At 45.4% G+C, this 17,244-nt stretch overlaps 1 protein-coding gene and 1 long non-coding RNA gene across 2 annotated transcripts; one reads left to right on the top strand and one right to left on the bottom strand.

Moving 5' to 3' along the window:
- Positions 1–180: 180 nt before the first annotated feature.
- LOC308592426 (cell adhesion molecule CEACAM16-like) lies at positions 181–11,516 on the bottom strand. The gene is made up of 4 exons (XM_081203830.1): positions 11,203–11,516; positions 8,793–9,164; positions 2,363–2,394; positions 181–471 (listed from the first exon to the last, which is right to left on the bottom strand). Exons 2-4 carry the CDS (start codon positions 9,097–9,099, stop codon positions 418–420), a joined length of 393 nt encoding a protein of 130 aa, XP_081059956.1. The 5' UTR covers positions 9,100–9,164; positions 11,203–11,516; the 3' UTR covers positions 181–417.
- Positions 11,517–11,631: 115 nt separating this feature from the next.
- Positions 11,632–17,242, top strand: LOC308590650. The gene is made up of 3 exons (XR_014009840.1): positions 11,632–11,784; positions 13,552–15,895; positions 16,351–17,242. It is a non-coding gene; the product is annotated as an uncharacterized lncRNA (long non-coding RNA).
- The last annotated feature ends 2 nt before the right edge of the window (positions 17,243–17,244 follow it).

The following is a 17,244-nucleotide window of genomic DNA, read 5'->3' as shown; positions in this document are numbered from 1 at the left end:
CTGTTGTCTTTGAGCAATGCTCTCTTCGTACACAATGAGCCTAGGTCAGGAGCCGGCAATTTTTTTTAGCTGCGGGCTGGTCCACTGTCCCTCAGACCTTGTGGTGGGCCAGAGAAGCGGCACTGGGGGGCGGAGCTGGAAGAAGAGGCGAGAGGGGCAAAAACCACTTGAACCACTTGGTCCCACTGCTAAAACTTTTTATTACACCAGGTGACTGTGTGCCTATGTGGGTTCTCTTCAGACAAGGCAACCAATTTTTTCAACACACTTCCCCAAAACAATCCAGGCAAAGGAGGTGAGTCACAGGAGATGTTTGCACTGAGGAGAGCACCGGGGGAGAATTATCCCTGATCATTTCTTCTTGATTTCTGAGCATATTATGTTGCTTTCCAAAGGCCAGACGGCTGCTGGCTCTGGCTAAGGAGGGTGGTTGGCCTTGAAGGCTAGTGTTGAATATTGTATGTCTTCACCCTGCAAGAGAACATCAGAAGGAGTCAGTGGGACCAAGGGGAAGTTCAAAGGCATTGTGGTATCGGGGGCTGTAAAGGGGCAGCCCTTTTGAGTGTTTATTGCAAGGCCGTTCCCTGGATTTCTAGCTTTTGTTGAATTTTTCAAAAGCAAGCATGATGACACAACAGAGCTCACAACTTTCTACTTGCAGGGTTATAAGGGAAAGCATGCAATCAATAATCAATCTGTTATCCAGGAAACATCAAACCTGATCCCACCTTCCAGAAATCCAGGCAGCGAGTGTAAAGGTGTCAGGATAACAGCCAAGCTCTAGATCCTTCCTTTTAAATATATGTTTAAATTTCACTTAAAAAACACAACAAACACATAAACTCAACAAATTCATAGGTACATAGTATTATCGAATACATATATACTTCACACAACATCAATATTATGAATACCAGCATTGGTATTTGATTTAACATTTCCCCCCGGTACTTCTTTATCAATTTTGTCAATGGTTCAGCACACAAAAAATGCAAAGGTGAAGGGGGGGGGGCTCTGCTTCCTCAAAAATGATTTCAAATATTTATATTTGTTTGTTTATATATAAAACTGTGCATGGGTCTTCAGAAACAGCTTTGATATATTCCAAGAAAGGAACATCAGTATTTAATTTATCCAACAGGGAATATGAATAATTACTTTCTATCCCATCAAAAGCTTTTTCAGCATCTAAGAAAACCAAAGCTATTTCTATGACATCCATGGGTCTGGATGTCTATACATTAAAATAACTTTAACTTTTTTGTGTACATTGGAGCAAGAATTCTGAAATCTTGGTTTAATGATGATATTGGTCTATAAGATTAGGGTAATGTCGGATATTTGTCTTTCCTATGAATTAAGGTTATTTTTTCATCTTTCCAAGATTCTTATATTACCTTAGTTAGCTTACAATAGTTAAACAGCTTAATTTTAACAGTACTGCTATCTGAAAATGTTTTTTATAAAATTATGCAGGTAAACCATCAAAGCCTGGTGAATTGTTGGTTTTAAGAGCTCTTATAACATTTTGTATTTCTTGGGGATTATTCTCTATATAGAGTATTTGTCTGTCCTCAGTAAATGCTGCAAGTTTTATTCCAAATAACATGGGCGTCTTTATCCTGGGGTTGCATCAACTTATATAGATTGGAAAATTGCTTTCCAAAGGTGGCCCACACTTTGAAGTCTGTTTATAAGCGACTTCAAAGGAACCTCCTTGCAAATGAAATTCGTAGTCATTGTTGTCATGTGATTGACAGGTTGGTGACCTAGCCTACCTGGCAAACTTGGCCCAGGGGGCTCATGGAGATAAAGATCTGGACTGCTGGGCTGAAGAGGTTCTCCACTCCTGCTCTTACTTCCTTTGCAGGAAGAAAGACATTCTCTGCTGCAACTCAACCCCTCTCCCGCTTCTAGACTTTGAATCAGAATGCTGAAGTCTGCATATATTAGGTACCGCCATTGTTCTATCCTTACCAGTGTGGGTTTGTATTCTGTTCCTACCGATACACTGAAGCACTGGTCTGAAATTACAAAGAGAGAAAGTCACGGACCTGGAACGTACAACAGACAGAACCCAGGCCCAGCAGAACCAACCAGGACACACTGAGAGGGGCAGATGTCAGGTGACTGGTAGAGGGGTGACCCAGCCTACATGTCAAAGTTGGCCCACAGGACTCATGGAAATAAGGATCTGGCTCGCTGGGTTGAAAAAGTTCCTCATCCATGTCCTACTTCCTTCTGAGGAAGGAAGACCTTCACTGTGCTCTGCTTTGGCTCAAACCCCCTCCCCTTCCCTTCCTACTCCTTTCTAGAGATTGGAGTCTGAATACATTAGGAATCATATGTGTATCATTCTTACCATGGTGGGTTTCGTGTCAGCGACGCCTGGCTCTGAAATGACAGAAACAGGACAGAAAGAGCATTAGGGAACAGAGAGAGATCCAGGAGAATAAGCCCACCAGAGCCAAGCAGGAGACACTCAAAACCCACAACCCTCTGCTCCTTTTGAACCCTCTGCTCAAAAGGCTGAGACCACGGAAGGAACAACTCCTACTAGATTAGTGGAAGCAGGCAAGGCGAGTGGCCTGAGATGGGTTAGGGGTGCAAAGAAAATGCCTTGCTAGGAACTCCCCAAATGGCAAAAAAATACCTTTAAGGAAGGTTTCCTCAATCAGGTGTCCTCCAGACATTTATTGAGTCTGACAGCATCTGGAAGGTCACAATTTAGCTACCCCTCATGAGCCTAGGGCTTGCCGATCGGAAGGTCGGCGGTTCGAATCCCCACGACGGGGTGAGCTCCCGTTGCTCGGTCCCTGCTCCTGCCAACCTAGCAGTTCGAAAGCACGCCAAAAAGTGCAAGTAGATAAACAGGTACCGCTCCGGCAGGAAGGTAAGCGGCGTTTCTGTGCACTGCTCTGGTTTCGCCAGAAGTGGCTTAGTCATGCTGGCCACATGACCCGGAAAAACTGTCTGTGGACAAACATCGGCTCCCTCGGCCAGTAAAGTGAGATGAGCGCCGCAACCCCAGAGTCATTCACGACTGGACTTAACTGCCAGGGGTCCTTTACCTTTACCTTTTAGAATTGAAAAGTCAACCCAATGTGTACAGTTTCTAACCAATTTTGGAGGGGTGCTTGATGTGGTCATCTACTCATTGCAAATGTTTGTGTATCAGAATCATCAGGTTTAACAGAGGATAGGCCTACGGTGCCTTTGGTGGATTATCAAGGAAAGGCAACCTCAGCTGCTGCAAGTGAGAGCCAGTGTGGTGTAGTGGTTAAGAGCGGTAGACTCGTAATCTGGGGAACCGGGCAGGACACCAGTGAAGAAGGAAAAGAAGAGTTTGGATTTGATATCCCGCTTTATCACTACCCGAAGGAGCCTCAAAGTGGCTAACATTCTCCTTTCCCTTCCTCCCCCACAACAAACACTCTGTGAGGTGTGTGGGGCTGAGAGACCTCAGAGAAGTGTGACTAGCCCAAGGTCACCCAGCAGCTGCATGTGGAGGAGCGGGGAATCGAACCCGGTTCACCAGATTACGAGTCTACCGCTCTTAACCACTACACCACATTGGCTCACCACAGTGAGACAGCCTCAAACCCTGAGCTTGAGCAGAGAGACCACTCAAAGCAGTTAAGCAGAGCAGAAACTTCCCAGAGAACCAGGGGGAGATGGCAAATTCAGGGGGACCCTGATTCAAGGGGACCAGGACGGCAGACTTACACTGAGTGAAACCTGGGGTACAGGAGCAACCCCAGACCTCCCATGGCCACGATTCCAATCATACAACCTAGGATGATTCCAAAAATTGACGCTTGGGGATGGGAGTCAGCCTCCTCTACATCTGCAAGACGGGAGAGAAAAGTGCTGTGAGCTTTGGAAAGTATGTGTCCATGATTTTCCTTCCCCAGTTGATCACATGAGTATGGGGCAATTTTCTTTTTTTTCTCTTTTTTAAATTGCTTTATTGAGATTAAAAAGATGAAACAAGCATACAAGTTAAATAATAATAATAATAATAATAATAATAATAATAATAATAATAATAATAATAATAATTTAAAAGTAGATAGGTAGCCGTGTTGGTCTGCCATAGTCAAAATAAAAAAATTCCTTCCAGTAGCACCTTAAAGACCAACTAAGTTAGTTCTTGGTATGAGCTTTCGTGTGCATGCACACTTCTTCAGATACACTGAAACAGAAGTTGCCAGATCCTTCTATATAGTGAGAAGGTGGGGAGGGGTATTACTCAGAAGGGTGGTGGGAATGGGAGATTGGCAGATAGCTGAGATGAGCCTGTTGACGACTCTTAACGACTGTAATAGGTCTTACAGGATGTGTATAAGACAGGCATCCCCAAACTCGTCCCTCCAGATGTTTTGGGACTACAACTCCCATCATCCCTAGCTAACAGGACCAGTGGGCAGGGATGATGGGAGTTGTAGTACCAAAACATCTGGAAGGGCGAGTTTGGGGATGCCTGGTATAAGCCCTTTTACTGTGTCTCCTTTGCATGGAATCAGGGCCGTCTATGCAGCACCGGGGTACAAAGATCCATCCGGTGCCCCCCCAGGTTGCCCAGAGTTGTAGGGGGAACCCCAAAGTTGTTGACCTTTTTTAGGGTGGGCCAGCGAGGCGCGCGCAGCAGAGCTGGCCTGGCCGGCCGCCTCAACAACAACAGAGTAGCCTGAAGGTGATGTCAAGCAAGCAGCTAAAAGGTGATGTCAAGCAAGCAGCTAAAGCTGAAGAAGCTGCTGAGGATGATGACGATGATGATGATGATCAGAGTTCAGATTCCAGTTCAGTGGGCGGCGCTGCTGCTGGTATCAGTGACAGTGATGACACAGCAGACTACAAGAGCGCAAAGGCCTCAGTCAAACCATCTGATGCGTCTGACAATGAACTGGAAGAACCACTGTTCACCATTGGTCACTTTTCTCCTAAGAAAGAGGAGATGAGTCCAGAAGACTTGCGTCTAGTACGCAGATCTGAGAGAGCCACGAAGGGCAGACCTCCAAAGAGATTTGCTGATGAGTTTGCTAAGACAGCAACTGCTGTTCTTAGTAGCTCAGAGAAGGTGTGGGAACCTTCAAGCTTCAAGAGGTTCAGGAGTTAACCTCTAAAGATGCTGAGCCTTGGCTTAATGCCATGAAGGCTGAAGTTGATTCCTTGAACAGGAACCAAACTTGGGAACTGGTACCGGTAGTCCCAGGGATGAGACTGGTTGGCAGCAAATGGGTCTTCAAGGCCAAGACAGACCAGAATGGCAAGGTTGTCAGACACAAAGCTAGATTAGTTGCCAGAGGTTTTTCACTGGTACCAGGACAGGATTACCATGAGACCTACTCCCCCACAGTCAAATATGAGAGCATTCGGCTGATGCTCAAGATCGCTGCGGAGGAGAAACTGCATGTTTCCCACCATGACATTAATACAGCTCTTTTGTACGGGATTTTGGGGGAGGAGCTGTACATGCTTCCACCTGACGGGATGCAGATACAGAAGGGAATGGTCTGTAAACTGCGGAAATCCTTATATGGTCTCAAGCAGAGTGCCAGGTGTTGGAACACGAAACTCACTGAGACGTTGCTTTCTCTAGGTTTTCACCAGGGCAAAGCTGATCCGTGTGTGTTTGTCAAGGAGGAGGGGCAAAACAAACTGTATTGTTTATGTTTTGTTGATGATCTTCTGATGTTTTGGAAGAATCAGGCTTTCTACCAAAACACCCTAGCTCAGCTGAAGGAGCACTTTGACATGAAGGTATCCAACTATCTTTCTCTACAGGTGGAGAGGGACCAAGCAGGTAATTTTCTGGTACACCAAACACAGAAAATTGCTGATGTTTTAACCAGGTTGAATTTGGTTGATGCAAACCCAGCAGACACACCGATGGTGACAGGTTACCAGGTAGACAGTACTGCTGAAGCGTTTTCTGACACAACGTTGCATTCTAGGTAAGTTGAATTTCATTGCTAGATGCTCAAGACCTGACATAGCTGTAAGCTGTAAGCTGCTTAGCAGACATGCCAACAATCCTACTGTTCGGGATTGGAAAGCTCTGAAGCGCATAGCCCGCTATTTAAAAGGGACTATGCACTACAGGCTGAGGTTCACCAGTCAGAAGACTGGAGGTCTTGAAATCTTTGCAGATGCAAGTTTTGGAAGTGACACCACGGATGGTACGAGCACTTCTGGAGTATGCTACATGTACAACCACTGCCTGTTTGACTGGTTGTGCAAGAAGCAGACAACAGTGAGCCTAAGTTCCTGTGAAGCAGAACTCAATGCTCTGTCATTTTCACTCATGGATTGTGAATGGTTGATGCAACCGTTTAAGGACATCAGAGTGTCTGTGAAATGTCCTGTACAAGTGTATCAAGACAATAGATCGAGTTTGGCTTTGCTGAACTCAGAGAGTTGCAAGCAAAGAACCAAGTACTTGCAGATTAAGCTACATCGTGCAAGAGATTGTATTCAGAAAGGACTCATTCAGGTGTCCTACATGCCAGGAAATGAAATTCCTGCTGATCTGTTGTCTAAGGTTGTTAACAGAGAACAACTTAAGGTTTACGTACAAAGGTTGCAATTGGGTTGAACCACAGGTACTACAGGTTACACGGAAAGGGGGAGGATGTTAGGATATTTCCGTTCCACCTTAAAAGGGAGCAGGATGTTTGTGTCACAGCCTGCGTATTTCCTGTTCACAGGATGTTTATGTTTGCTATTGCTTTCATTCTCTCTCTCTGTCGAAGACTGATGCAGACAGTCATGTCTTTCTTTGTTCTGATCAACGCTGAATAAAAGCTTGTAAATAATGCTCTCCTGAGTGCGACTTCTGGCTGTGCATTATCTGCTGATAAGAGTGTGCATGAGCCCTGGAATGTGGCAAGGTATTTTCAGGAAACTCGTGTCGCTAATTGCTCATACTGCGTGACTACGGGAGATCGATGGATCGTCCGGCAGCCGGCTTGGGGGCCATGATGGACTTTATCTCCCTGGCAGTATCCCAATATTGCCACCCCATCGTGTATTTACCGCTTCATCTCTCTAGCACACTATTAACATTCATTTTCTTTTCTTTTATTTGCTTTTGTCAATTATCAATATTGTATTCTCTTGTTAGTCAACATACCACAGAATTCATTCGAGTCCTCCCACTGGCATTATGTTATTACAGTAATTTATAAGGTATTTTTTTTGTACATATCCCATCTCTTAATAAAAGTTTGCCCTGTAGAACCTCTCAGTTTTACTGTCATTTTTGCCAATTTGGCGTACTCCAACAACTTACTTTGCCACTCCAGCTTTATTGGAATTTTTTCTCCTTTCCAGTTTGATGAAATTAATATTCTTGCAGCTACAATAGCATACAAGAATAATTCTCTCGCATTTTTAGGTATATCTGGGCCAAATATCCCTAAGAGAAACACCTCCGGTTTTTAAAATAAAGGATAGGAACCTTAATCATTTTTAAAAGCTCATTATAGATTACATTCCAAAAATTCCTTTATTTTCTTGCATGTCCTCCACATGTGTAACATTGAGTATAGGGCAATTTTCAGTGAAACCTGCTCTTCTGGACATCAACCTAATGTTGCCAGTTATTTGATTCAGAACAGCCTTGATGAATAGCTAAAGGTTTCCCCCCCCCCTCCCTGGCATGGAGATACAGTGGTACCTCTGATTGTGAATGGGATCTGTTCTGGAGGCCCGTTCACAACGTGAAAAGCCTGCAACCTGAAGCGCTGTATCTGCGCGGCACGATTTGGCACTTGTGCGCATGTGCGAAGCGCGATTTAGCCCTACTGCGCATGCACGAGGGATGAAACCCAGAAGTAACCCTTTCTAGTACTTGCAGGTCGCTGTGGGATGCAACCTGAAAAAATGTAACATGAAGCAAACGTAACATGAGGTATGACTGTATGTGGTAAAAAGAGTATCACCAGAATCTTTCTTGCCTGCTCTGACTACTTTTAAAGACAGGAGCAAAAAAAGAAAGAAAAAAGGTGGGAACTTTGCCCCAAGCTTGTCTGTGGCCTTGCTGCAGTGAAGCGTCTCAAACTTTCTCTTCACATCCCTCCACGAATGCAGCTGGAGGGTGACCTGCGTGGACAAATACACCTGTGTGCACTGCACATTCCGGCTTCCCTGCACACGAGAGAATTCCATGCCGTTCTGATTAATCTACAGTATTTCTATCCCGTTCCTCATTGGATTTTTCCAACCCCAGAGCAGGGAGCAAAGCGATAAAAATAAAATGGGTAAAACAACAATATAGCAGAAATTACAAAATCGTATTAACAGGACCAGTAACCGACTAAGCAACTCTACCCGAAGGTTAACAAGCAAGATCGCAACGGCATTAATTAACGTTCCCAGTTTATGGAATATGAGCCTCAAGGTCAGCAGGGCTGCCAGGTAGTGACATGCCGATGGATTTGTTGGGCTCCCTCATCACTCTTCTCCATGCATATTCCTGCATTGCAAGGAGTTGCGCTAGATGTCCCTTGGGGTCCCTTCCAACTCTGCAATTCTTTGATTTGTTTAAAAAAACAATTTTTATTACAGATTTCCGTGAATTACAAAAGAACGTGCGATGTCTCTCTTTCTGTGTGTGTTTCAGATTATAAAGTCAGTTCTGTGATTACTATTTCCTTTACCACTATTTACCCACCCTGGGCCCTTAGTTCCCAGGGCAGGCTATAACATTAAAACACACAATATTAGAAACAGTTTAAAATAACTTACAGTAATAGAAGTAAGGCGGATCCTAAAAGTAGACACCATACCTAAGACATTTATGAGTATAAATCCTATCACCGTTCCTGAAGATACTTTAGCAGTCAATGTATAGAGTCCAGAGTCATTTAGCCATAAATCCCTGATGTTAAGGGAGCTGTCTAGGCCCCCAGTCTCCCTCTCAGTGAAGGAAGGTCCATTATTCTGTATTCTAGATGGTACTAGTATATAAGTAAAGATTCGACTACTCTCCTCAATTTCCCCTCGGTACCAGATGAAGCTGTTAAGGTTCCCCACATCAATGTCTACAGGTGTGAAAGTGACACTGCCTCCTTCTTCTGGGTGTTCTGGGTCCATCTTGATGACTATCTCCTTCTCGCCCTTGGTTTGAGTCAAGAGGAAGCAGGAACTCAGGATGGAGGCTGTAAAGGGGAGAGAGCGAAGAGGAGACGTCACTTCAAACAAAAGTCCTAGTTTCAGCACAGTTCTGTTCTCTTTCAGAGATCCACGGATGGCCCCAAAGTCTGTTTCACTGCATCAAAGAGACCTCAACAACTGCAATACACATAGAGATGGAATTGCTGAGCAGTCAAAGAAAAACATTGTCGAAAACGTATAAATTATTACTAGAGTGGCACAAAAAGGATGAGGAGGTAAAAAGTGTTATGATTAAGTGGGCCCAAGATTTGGGACATAACATTGGTTTTGAAAAATGGGAAAAATGTGGACAAAAACAATTAAATTCACAGCATGTATGTCACTCAAAGAAAATGTAACAAAGGTGATGTACCGTTGGTATATAACACCAGCCAAACTCGCTAAAATGTATAGAAATCAGGATAAAAATTGTTGGAAATGCAAGGAGAAGGAGGGGAATTTCTATCATATGTGGTGGACGTGTACCATGGTGAAAGCCTATTGGGATATAATTTATAATGAATTAAAAAAGATTTTGAAATATAACTTTAATAAAAAATAAAGAGATGTTCTTGTTAGGTTTAATTGGAGATGAAATCCCCCCAAAAGATGTAAACCTGTTTAAGTATGCCACAATGGCCGTAAGGATACTTTTGGCTCAGAAATGGAAATCACAGGAGAGCCCAACAGTGGAAGAATGGAGGAGTAAGATGGTGGAATACACAGAGTTAGCAAAGCTGATTGGGAAGATCCGGAATCAGCGTGACGAACCGTTTCAAAAGGACTGGAGCAAATTTATAGTATATTTGAAAGAACAATGTAAACATTTGAAAACGTTTGTAGTTTGAGTTGAAATGTTTTGAAAGAGAATATAAGGAACTGATTTACATTTAAAGAGGTGAATTAAAAAACAAGAGAGAAGGTAAAAAAGTTGTTATGGAAATGCTAAGAATAAAGTAAATATGTATGGAAGTCAGAAAAAGGGGTGGGAGGAAGTCGATGCTCGAATAGAGTGAGGTTTGAGTTTTTTGAAATATGTATGGAAATTGTGATTATGATAAAACTGAAAATGCAATAAAAATTAATTTAAAAAATACAACACACCACACAACTGCAATACACACATTCTTGAATGTACAAGTAAGAGTGGAAGAAACAAAAAAATGTCCTAAGTTTTCGTATGCAGGGTCTTCACCCCTTTGCCCACTCCTCCCACATTCTGAAGTTGGGTAGCCAAGGAATTGGTACCCCACCTCACCTCCCACTGCGAAAACACAGGGCTGTGTGAGTGTCAGCCACAGCTGATGAACCAGAGATGCCATCTCAGCTGAAGGAAGGAAGATGGTGCCTTTGCTGCACGCTGCAATGTTCTTTGCCACGACTGGCAGATGCAAACCCCCAGACCTGAAACAATTAGGCAAAATAAGGAGCCCCAGGCAAAGGCTCTCAGCCTGCGCAGAATTCAGCCTCTCTGAGTGGAGAATTTCAACTGTCGGGAGTATTCAATTCTCTATGCTATGGTCACCCTGCATAACATTTTTCTGATACAAAACTGAGTGACAACAGAAATGAAGTCCAAAGGGAGATTGAAATGAAGTCTCAAGGGAAACCCTGATCCAAAAGCTGCCAATAGCCATAGGTGCCAACTCCCTGGGGTCTTGGGTGCCCAAGCACCCACAAAATTCCCCATGAAGGGGCAAGGCACCCACAAATTTCGGTGCCAGGGCCATGTAAGCTGCATGGCATCTGCGGCCCCGGGCACCCATGGGCACCAAGTTGGCACTTCTGCCAATAGCCATGGGGTGGCGGAGAGTCACGTACTTACTTCTCCTACCCACCTCCACCAAACCGTGTCTGCAAGCTGCTGGAAGGGGCGATTTTGATCAGAGGAACAACGCGAGCACGCGTAAAGTGAAATAAGTCTCTATGCTTCTGCAGCCCCCCTGATCCCTCTGCCCCCCGCTCTTCGTTTTAAAAAGTCCCGGGAGCTTCGCAGCACGAAATCATAACCATATCCATCAGTTTGGTCCCGATCCTGCTCACCTGCGAGGAGCGCCGCGAGCCAGCAGTTCCTCCATCCCGGGGGTCTCCAAGGCTGGGCTGGACGCACGTCCAACCTGCCTATGGCGGGGCTTCGCTTCGTGGTGGGGGCCTCTTCGTTTGCCCGCTTGCGGGCAGCCCAGAGCTGATCCTGCCCGGCTCTGCCTTCCTCGGGGGCCGGGCTTCCATCCACCGCGAGCCGACTCAGTTGGCTGGCTCCTTCCCTGCGTCCTTGGGGGACCGCTGCATTGTCGCCAATGCGCGGACGTCGGGGGCAAGGGCTAAGAGGGCTCTGCCCAGAACCAGACGGAGGAGCGCGAAGCTCAGCCGCGTTTGGCCTGGAACCGAGGAGTCCAGGAGCGTCATAAATGCGCAATAAACAAAACTCCTGGGCGGCCCCGACGGGAAAAGAGCGATGGAGACTATGTCGACTAAAGGGACGGCACGGATGCGGACGAGTCGATGAAGGCGAAGACAGCCAGGAGGAGGGCTGCCTGCCAGGGGCTCTTCATAGAATCATAGTGTTGGAAGGGACCCAAGGGTCATCTAGTCCGACCCCCTGCAACACACCTTCGCAGGGTCCAGGTGAGCCACAGATGCCCTGCTTGCCTTTCCATTTTGGGGGCTTTGCTTGACAGGACAATAGTGCTGTCTGCCGGATGCCTGGGTTCATAGCTGTCAACTTTCCCCTTTTCTTGCGAGAAATCCTATTCGAAATAAAGAAATTCCCCTTTAAAAAAGGGAAACGTTGACAGCTATGCCTGGTTCCTTTGCTATTCCTGTTACCCCCCACGAGTGCTCCAGGGGGTGGTTTGCAAGTCCAGGAGTGGAATAGGGGCTTGGGAGGGAAGGGGCACCCCGTCCTCAGTGTGACCCAGGCAGAGCAGGGCTTCCTCCTCCCGTGACTCCCAGCCCTCTTGTTGGGTGCCAGGTCATGTGCTGGTGGAGTTGAGAAGGGAGCAAAAGCTTTTGGTGGGCATCTGGCAGAAGAAAAAGGGGAAGGAAGGAGCCCGTGGCTTCTTCAGCATCAGCTAATGACGAGGCCAGGGACACGGGTGGCGCTGTGGGTTAAACCACAGAGCCTAGGACTTGCCGATCAGTAGGTCGGCAGTTCGATTCCCCGTGATGGGGTGAGCTCCCGTTGCTCGGTCCCTGCTCCTGCCAACCTAGCAGTTTGAAAGCACGTCAATGTGCAAGTAGATAAGTAGGTACCGCTCCGGCGTGAAGGTAAACAGCGTTTCTGTGTGCTGCTCTGGTTTGCCAGAAGCAGCTTAGTCCTGCTGGCCACATGACCCGGAAGCTGTACGCCGGCTCCCTCGGCCAATAAAGCGAGATGATTGCCGCAACCCCAGAGTCGGCCACGACTGGACCTAATGGTCAGGGGTCCCTTTACCTTTTAATGATGAGGCCACAAGACAGACACAGATGCCCAGCCCAAAGCCTGAGCCAATGAGAGGCTGCCAGGTCTTAACTGCCTCCAGATGTTTTGTTGTACATAAAACAATATTGCACAGTTGCAAAAAGGGCTCAGAAAAGGACTGCCCAATTTATCAAGGGGATGGAGGAAAGGTTACCACATTTCAGAATATTGCCAAAGAACGATGTCAATCAACATTTGATGTTCTCCTTCTACGGTCCACAATAGAAAGTGTCCTTTCATACTGCATCACGGTGTGGTACGCTGGTTTGACATCAACTGATAGGAAGTGCCTACAGAGGGTGGTGAATACAGCACAAGATATTATGGGCTGTCCCGTGAATCCGCTGGATAATCACGGAAGAAGGTTGCCTCAGGAGAGTGAGGAAAATTCTCAGGGATGATTCACACCCTGGCCGGCACTTTCCTGATCTCCTGCCCTCGGGCAGAAGATATTGAAGCATGATTAGTTGCACCAACAGGGTAAAGAACAGCTTCTATCCGTGGGCTGTTAGGCTGCTGAATGAAAAGATAACAACAGGGCAACTGACTTTCGGGTTTGGTGGGAGTGCGAATTAAGAAATTTTTACTAAGAGAGCTGAGTGGGGGGTGCTCGTGTAATCTCACTGTATACAAGTTGTACAAGTGACAATAAAGTATTTCAAAGTATTTGAATTTCTCCTTCCAGCCGGTGGCAGACATGGTTTGGGGGGTGGGTGGGTAGGGGAGCTAAGTTAGGGTTTCCATATGTCTGGAATTTCCCCGACATAGCCGGAATACTGCAGGTGGAAGCAATGTCCGGACGGGAATCGCCGAAGGGTCTGTGAAAATCTGGACACTTAAAAATAGCTCAAAAACTCCCTATTTTTTGTTTTGCCCAATAATTTTGGGCTAAAAAAGCTCAACATTTTTTGTGTTCGGATTTTCACTTTTAGAAATATGGCAACCCTACGCTAGGACTCGGAGGTGTTCAGTGAAGTTGAAGGTTCAGGACAGACCAGAGAAAGGACTTTTCCCACACGGCCCATAGTTAACCTGTGAAATTCGCTCCCGCAAGTGACGGCCACCCACTAGCATAGCCTTAAAAGATGATTAGACACATATCTCCAGGGCTGTCACGTGGAAGAGGGAACAAGCTTGTTTCCTCCTGTTCCAGAGGGTAGGACTCGAACCAGTGGCTTCAAGTTACATGAAAGGAGATTCCGACTAAACATTAGGAAAAAACTTTCTGGCGATAAGAGCTGTTCGACAGCAGAATGGACTCCCTTGGGAGGTTGGGGACTCTCTTTCCTTGGATATTTTTCGGCGGAGGTCAGCTGGCCATCTGCCATGGATGCTTTAGCTGAGATTCCTGCATTGCAGGGGGTTGGACTAGATGACACTGGGGACCCTTTCCAACTCTATAATTCCATGAAGGACACTCCATTCTCCACCCCATCCTGGTGCAAAAAGGAATCATGTGAGAACATAGATGGCTCCCAAAGTCCAGTGTCCAATGGCACTGCAGAGGAGATGTAAAAAGACTCGCATGTTGTTTTTATTGCCCTCTCAGTCTCATGCAGCTGGAGTGGTCAACTGGCAAGCTGGGGTGGGCAGTTGCAGACCAGTATATGGTGTTTGATAGGTGATAATAATAATAATAATAATAATAATAATAATAATAATAATAATAATAGGATTTATACCCTGCCCATCTGGCTAGGTTTCCCCAGCCACTCTGGGCGGCTCACAGCACGTATAAAAGCATAGCATCCAAATAAAGTCACATCCCTGCCTTTGTGGAAATGCATCCAGTTATGTGCAGAGCAGTGCGGCCTGCAAATTGTCTCCCCAAAATAGTGACAGCCTGAAAGAGCCCAGATAGATGACTCAAAGTGTGGAGAGGTGATTGTAGAAACACAGAAAGATTGTTTTGACAACTGAAGAAGGAAGCAATAGATGGTGTCATGACTCAAATCTTTCAGGCGCCTGAGGAAACTGCACGTCAATTTCTCTCTCTCACACACAATTAAGTAATATGGGGCAGAATCCTGTGGGAATCTTCTCTAAATGAACAATATGCTTGCACAATTCACTTCAACGGGGTTTCCCTCAGAGAACGTTCCTCCATTATCAGAACTATCAGTCTTGCAGCGTTGAGTCAAACATTACATAACCATACAGACGGGTGGGTGCTACTCACAGTCAACTCAGCAGACTGCGGTTTCTTTCAGACAACCTGTTTATTGAGCAAATATTCACCATCATCTATTATTATTGCTAATCATTTACTATTATTATTTACATTTGTATACCAGCCACCCAGCCATGTTCTCCAGGTGCTTTACTTATTACAATAAAACACAAAACGCAATTTATAATAAAAATCCAGAAACCGAAACAAAGGAGCTCAGTCAAAACAAGAACCCTAGCAGAAATCTGCAGAAAACACAGCAGCTAACACAATTTAAACTCAGCATAGAACACATCAAATGGAGAACAAATGGTTCAAGTCAATCAATATTCCTTCAGAAGCAGAGACTTATAGCTATAAGCACCCAGTTCAAATCTTGATTGAGCTGGGAATAGGGTTTGCTTGTTAGTCTTTATTTTATTTTAAAATATTTTTTTATTCACTTTCTTTTCTGTCATTGCATACATCTCATATCAATAGCATACATATTACACCTCTTCCCTCCTGGGTTTCCCTCAGCTTCCATTTCTGGTTTGTTACTCCCTTATTACATACTGCTGTTTCTTAAAATCCACTATATCATTTCTTTATTATTTTAAATGTTCTCTGTTAATAAAGATGCGAGTGTTTATTTAAATCCTGCCATCAAGTCGATGTTCTTTCTTTGATTCTGCAAATATATTATAAAAGGTTCCCACTCTTTTTCAAAGTCACTGTTGTCCTTTTCTCGTAGTCCATCAGTTTTGCCAGTTCTGCATAATCCATCAATTTCTCTTGCCATTGTTCTTTTGTCGGAATTTCTCCAGTCTTCCAGCTTTGTGCTATCAGAATTCTCGCCACCGTAGTAGCATACATAAATAATGTCCTCTTCTCTTTCGGCAGATCTTGACCTAAAATACCTAACGGGAAGGCTTTTGGTTGTTTAATGCTTGTTAGTCTTTAAAATACGCGGCTGCAGTTTCCAGTTCGTGTCTGGGGCCATGAAAGCAGCTCTCCCATTCGTGGGGGGAACTCAGGCGGAGGGAAGGGGGGGTTACGTGAGATTGTAAAATCCCCGGAAAACCCCCAAGGTGATTTGGGGGACCAGGGGACCCAAGGTCATCTTTGTGCTTGTTGGGAATCAAGCCTTTATCAGGAGAAACTGGCCACTCTCCAGGCACCCGGCTTGATCTCCTGATGACCTCCCTGTCTGCTTTCCCGGCAAGATCCAGGCAGAGGTCACGATAGGCGATCCTTCTCAGCGTGAGAAGAACACCCCCCCCTCTTTCCTGCCCCCCCCAGGCAGGGGAAAGAGATAGACAGAAACGTATTTACATGCCTTTATTTCTGTCTTTGCAGCGTTACAGAAAACATGACTGCTCTCTTCAAACTCCGGCAGTCGAGAGACAAACTCCTCCTGTACTTCCTGTACAGCTCATATTACACTCTGAGCTAATTCCGGTGCTTCGCACTGTGAATAGACCGTCCCTCTGTTTCCCACGGAACAGTCCCAACATTCCCATTATGTTTTGCTTTCAAGCTACCAGCAGCTCGCGGCCGCATTGCTTCTATATCGTAACAGTGCTGTGGGATGTGAAACACAAGAGCAGTCAAGTACAACATTCCTAGAGTGAACATGTTTACACATGGGGAGGAATGTTTGTCCAGCCAGCAGGTAAACTTCCTGTTTCCTTCTGGGCTGGGACAGACTTCCTCTGCATGTGACTAGAGGTGGGCGTGGCCTCACCTGTGCAGGTAATGACAAAAGCACAGGGCAGGGCAGCCATCTCTCTCTCTTTGACCACATGCATCAAAGAAGCAACATCTGCTTAGCCAAAGATGCTGTCTTGGCTTCCAGCCAAGAGAGGACAAAGCGACTGTCTCCTTATGAGATAGTTTCCAGGTGTATGTTACTTTTCTAAGCTAAGACTTCCTTCTGGGATCCTATTGTGAACAGAATGTGAGTAAACTCTTTTTATACTTTCATAGAAGACTGTGTCGTGTCTTATCTTTTATGAGAGAATAAGGGGGAAATACCAGAACAGTTATTATAGAGGCTTTAGTGAGCCTGAGCAAACCCATCCGCTGTGAGTTTAAAAAGGGGAATGTTACTCTGCTAAATTGTGAACTTGTTAACACAAGTTGGAAAGGCTATAATCAAACAAATATCCTCTCCTGCATCCCTGAATATTCCCACATGTGCCCACTCCTGCCACTGAAAAAGCAGGATGGGAGGAGATGGTGGGTCTCAAAGAGTTTGCAAGTAAACCATTTTTAACTTACCAAATTTGTGGTCTCTTTCTATGCTGAGGGCAGTGGGGAGCTTTGGAAGCAACCAAGAAGGGGATATTTTAAAGGTCCAGCAGCCTATATTTCCATGCTTTATTTCGCTGCGTGTTTAGTGATTTTCAGTCTCTGCTGGAGCTCTCTCACCAAAGATGACTTGCCCCAAACCTGGATCTAGGCATCCAGTGAA

The sequence above is a fragment of the Podarcis bocagei genome (genome assembly GCF_964188305.1).
Source record: "Podarcis bocagei genome assembly, chromosome: 7".
Classification (NCBI taxonomy): domain Eukaryota; kingdom Metazoa; phylum Chordata; class Lepidosauria; order Squamata; family Lacertidae; genus Podarcis; species Podarcis bocagei.
Note: the sequence above shows the minus strand (reverse complement) of the source record. Positions and strands in the feature narration are given on the sequence as shown.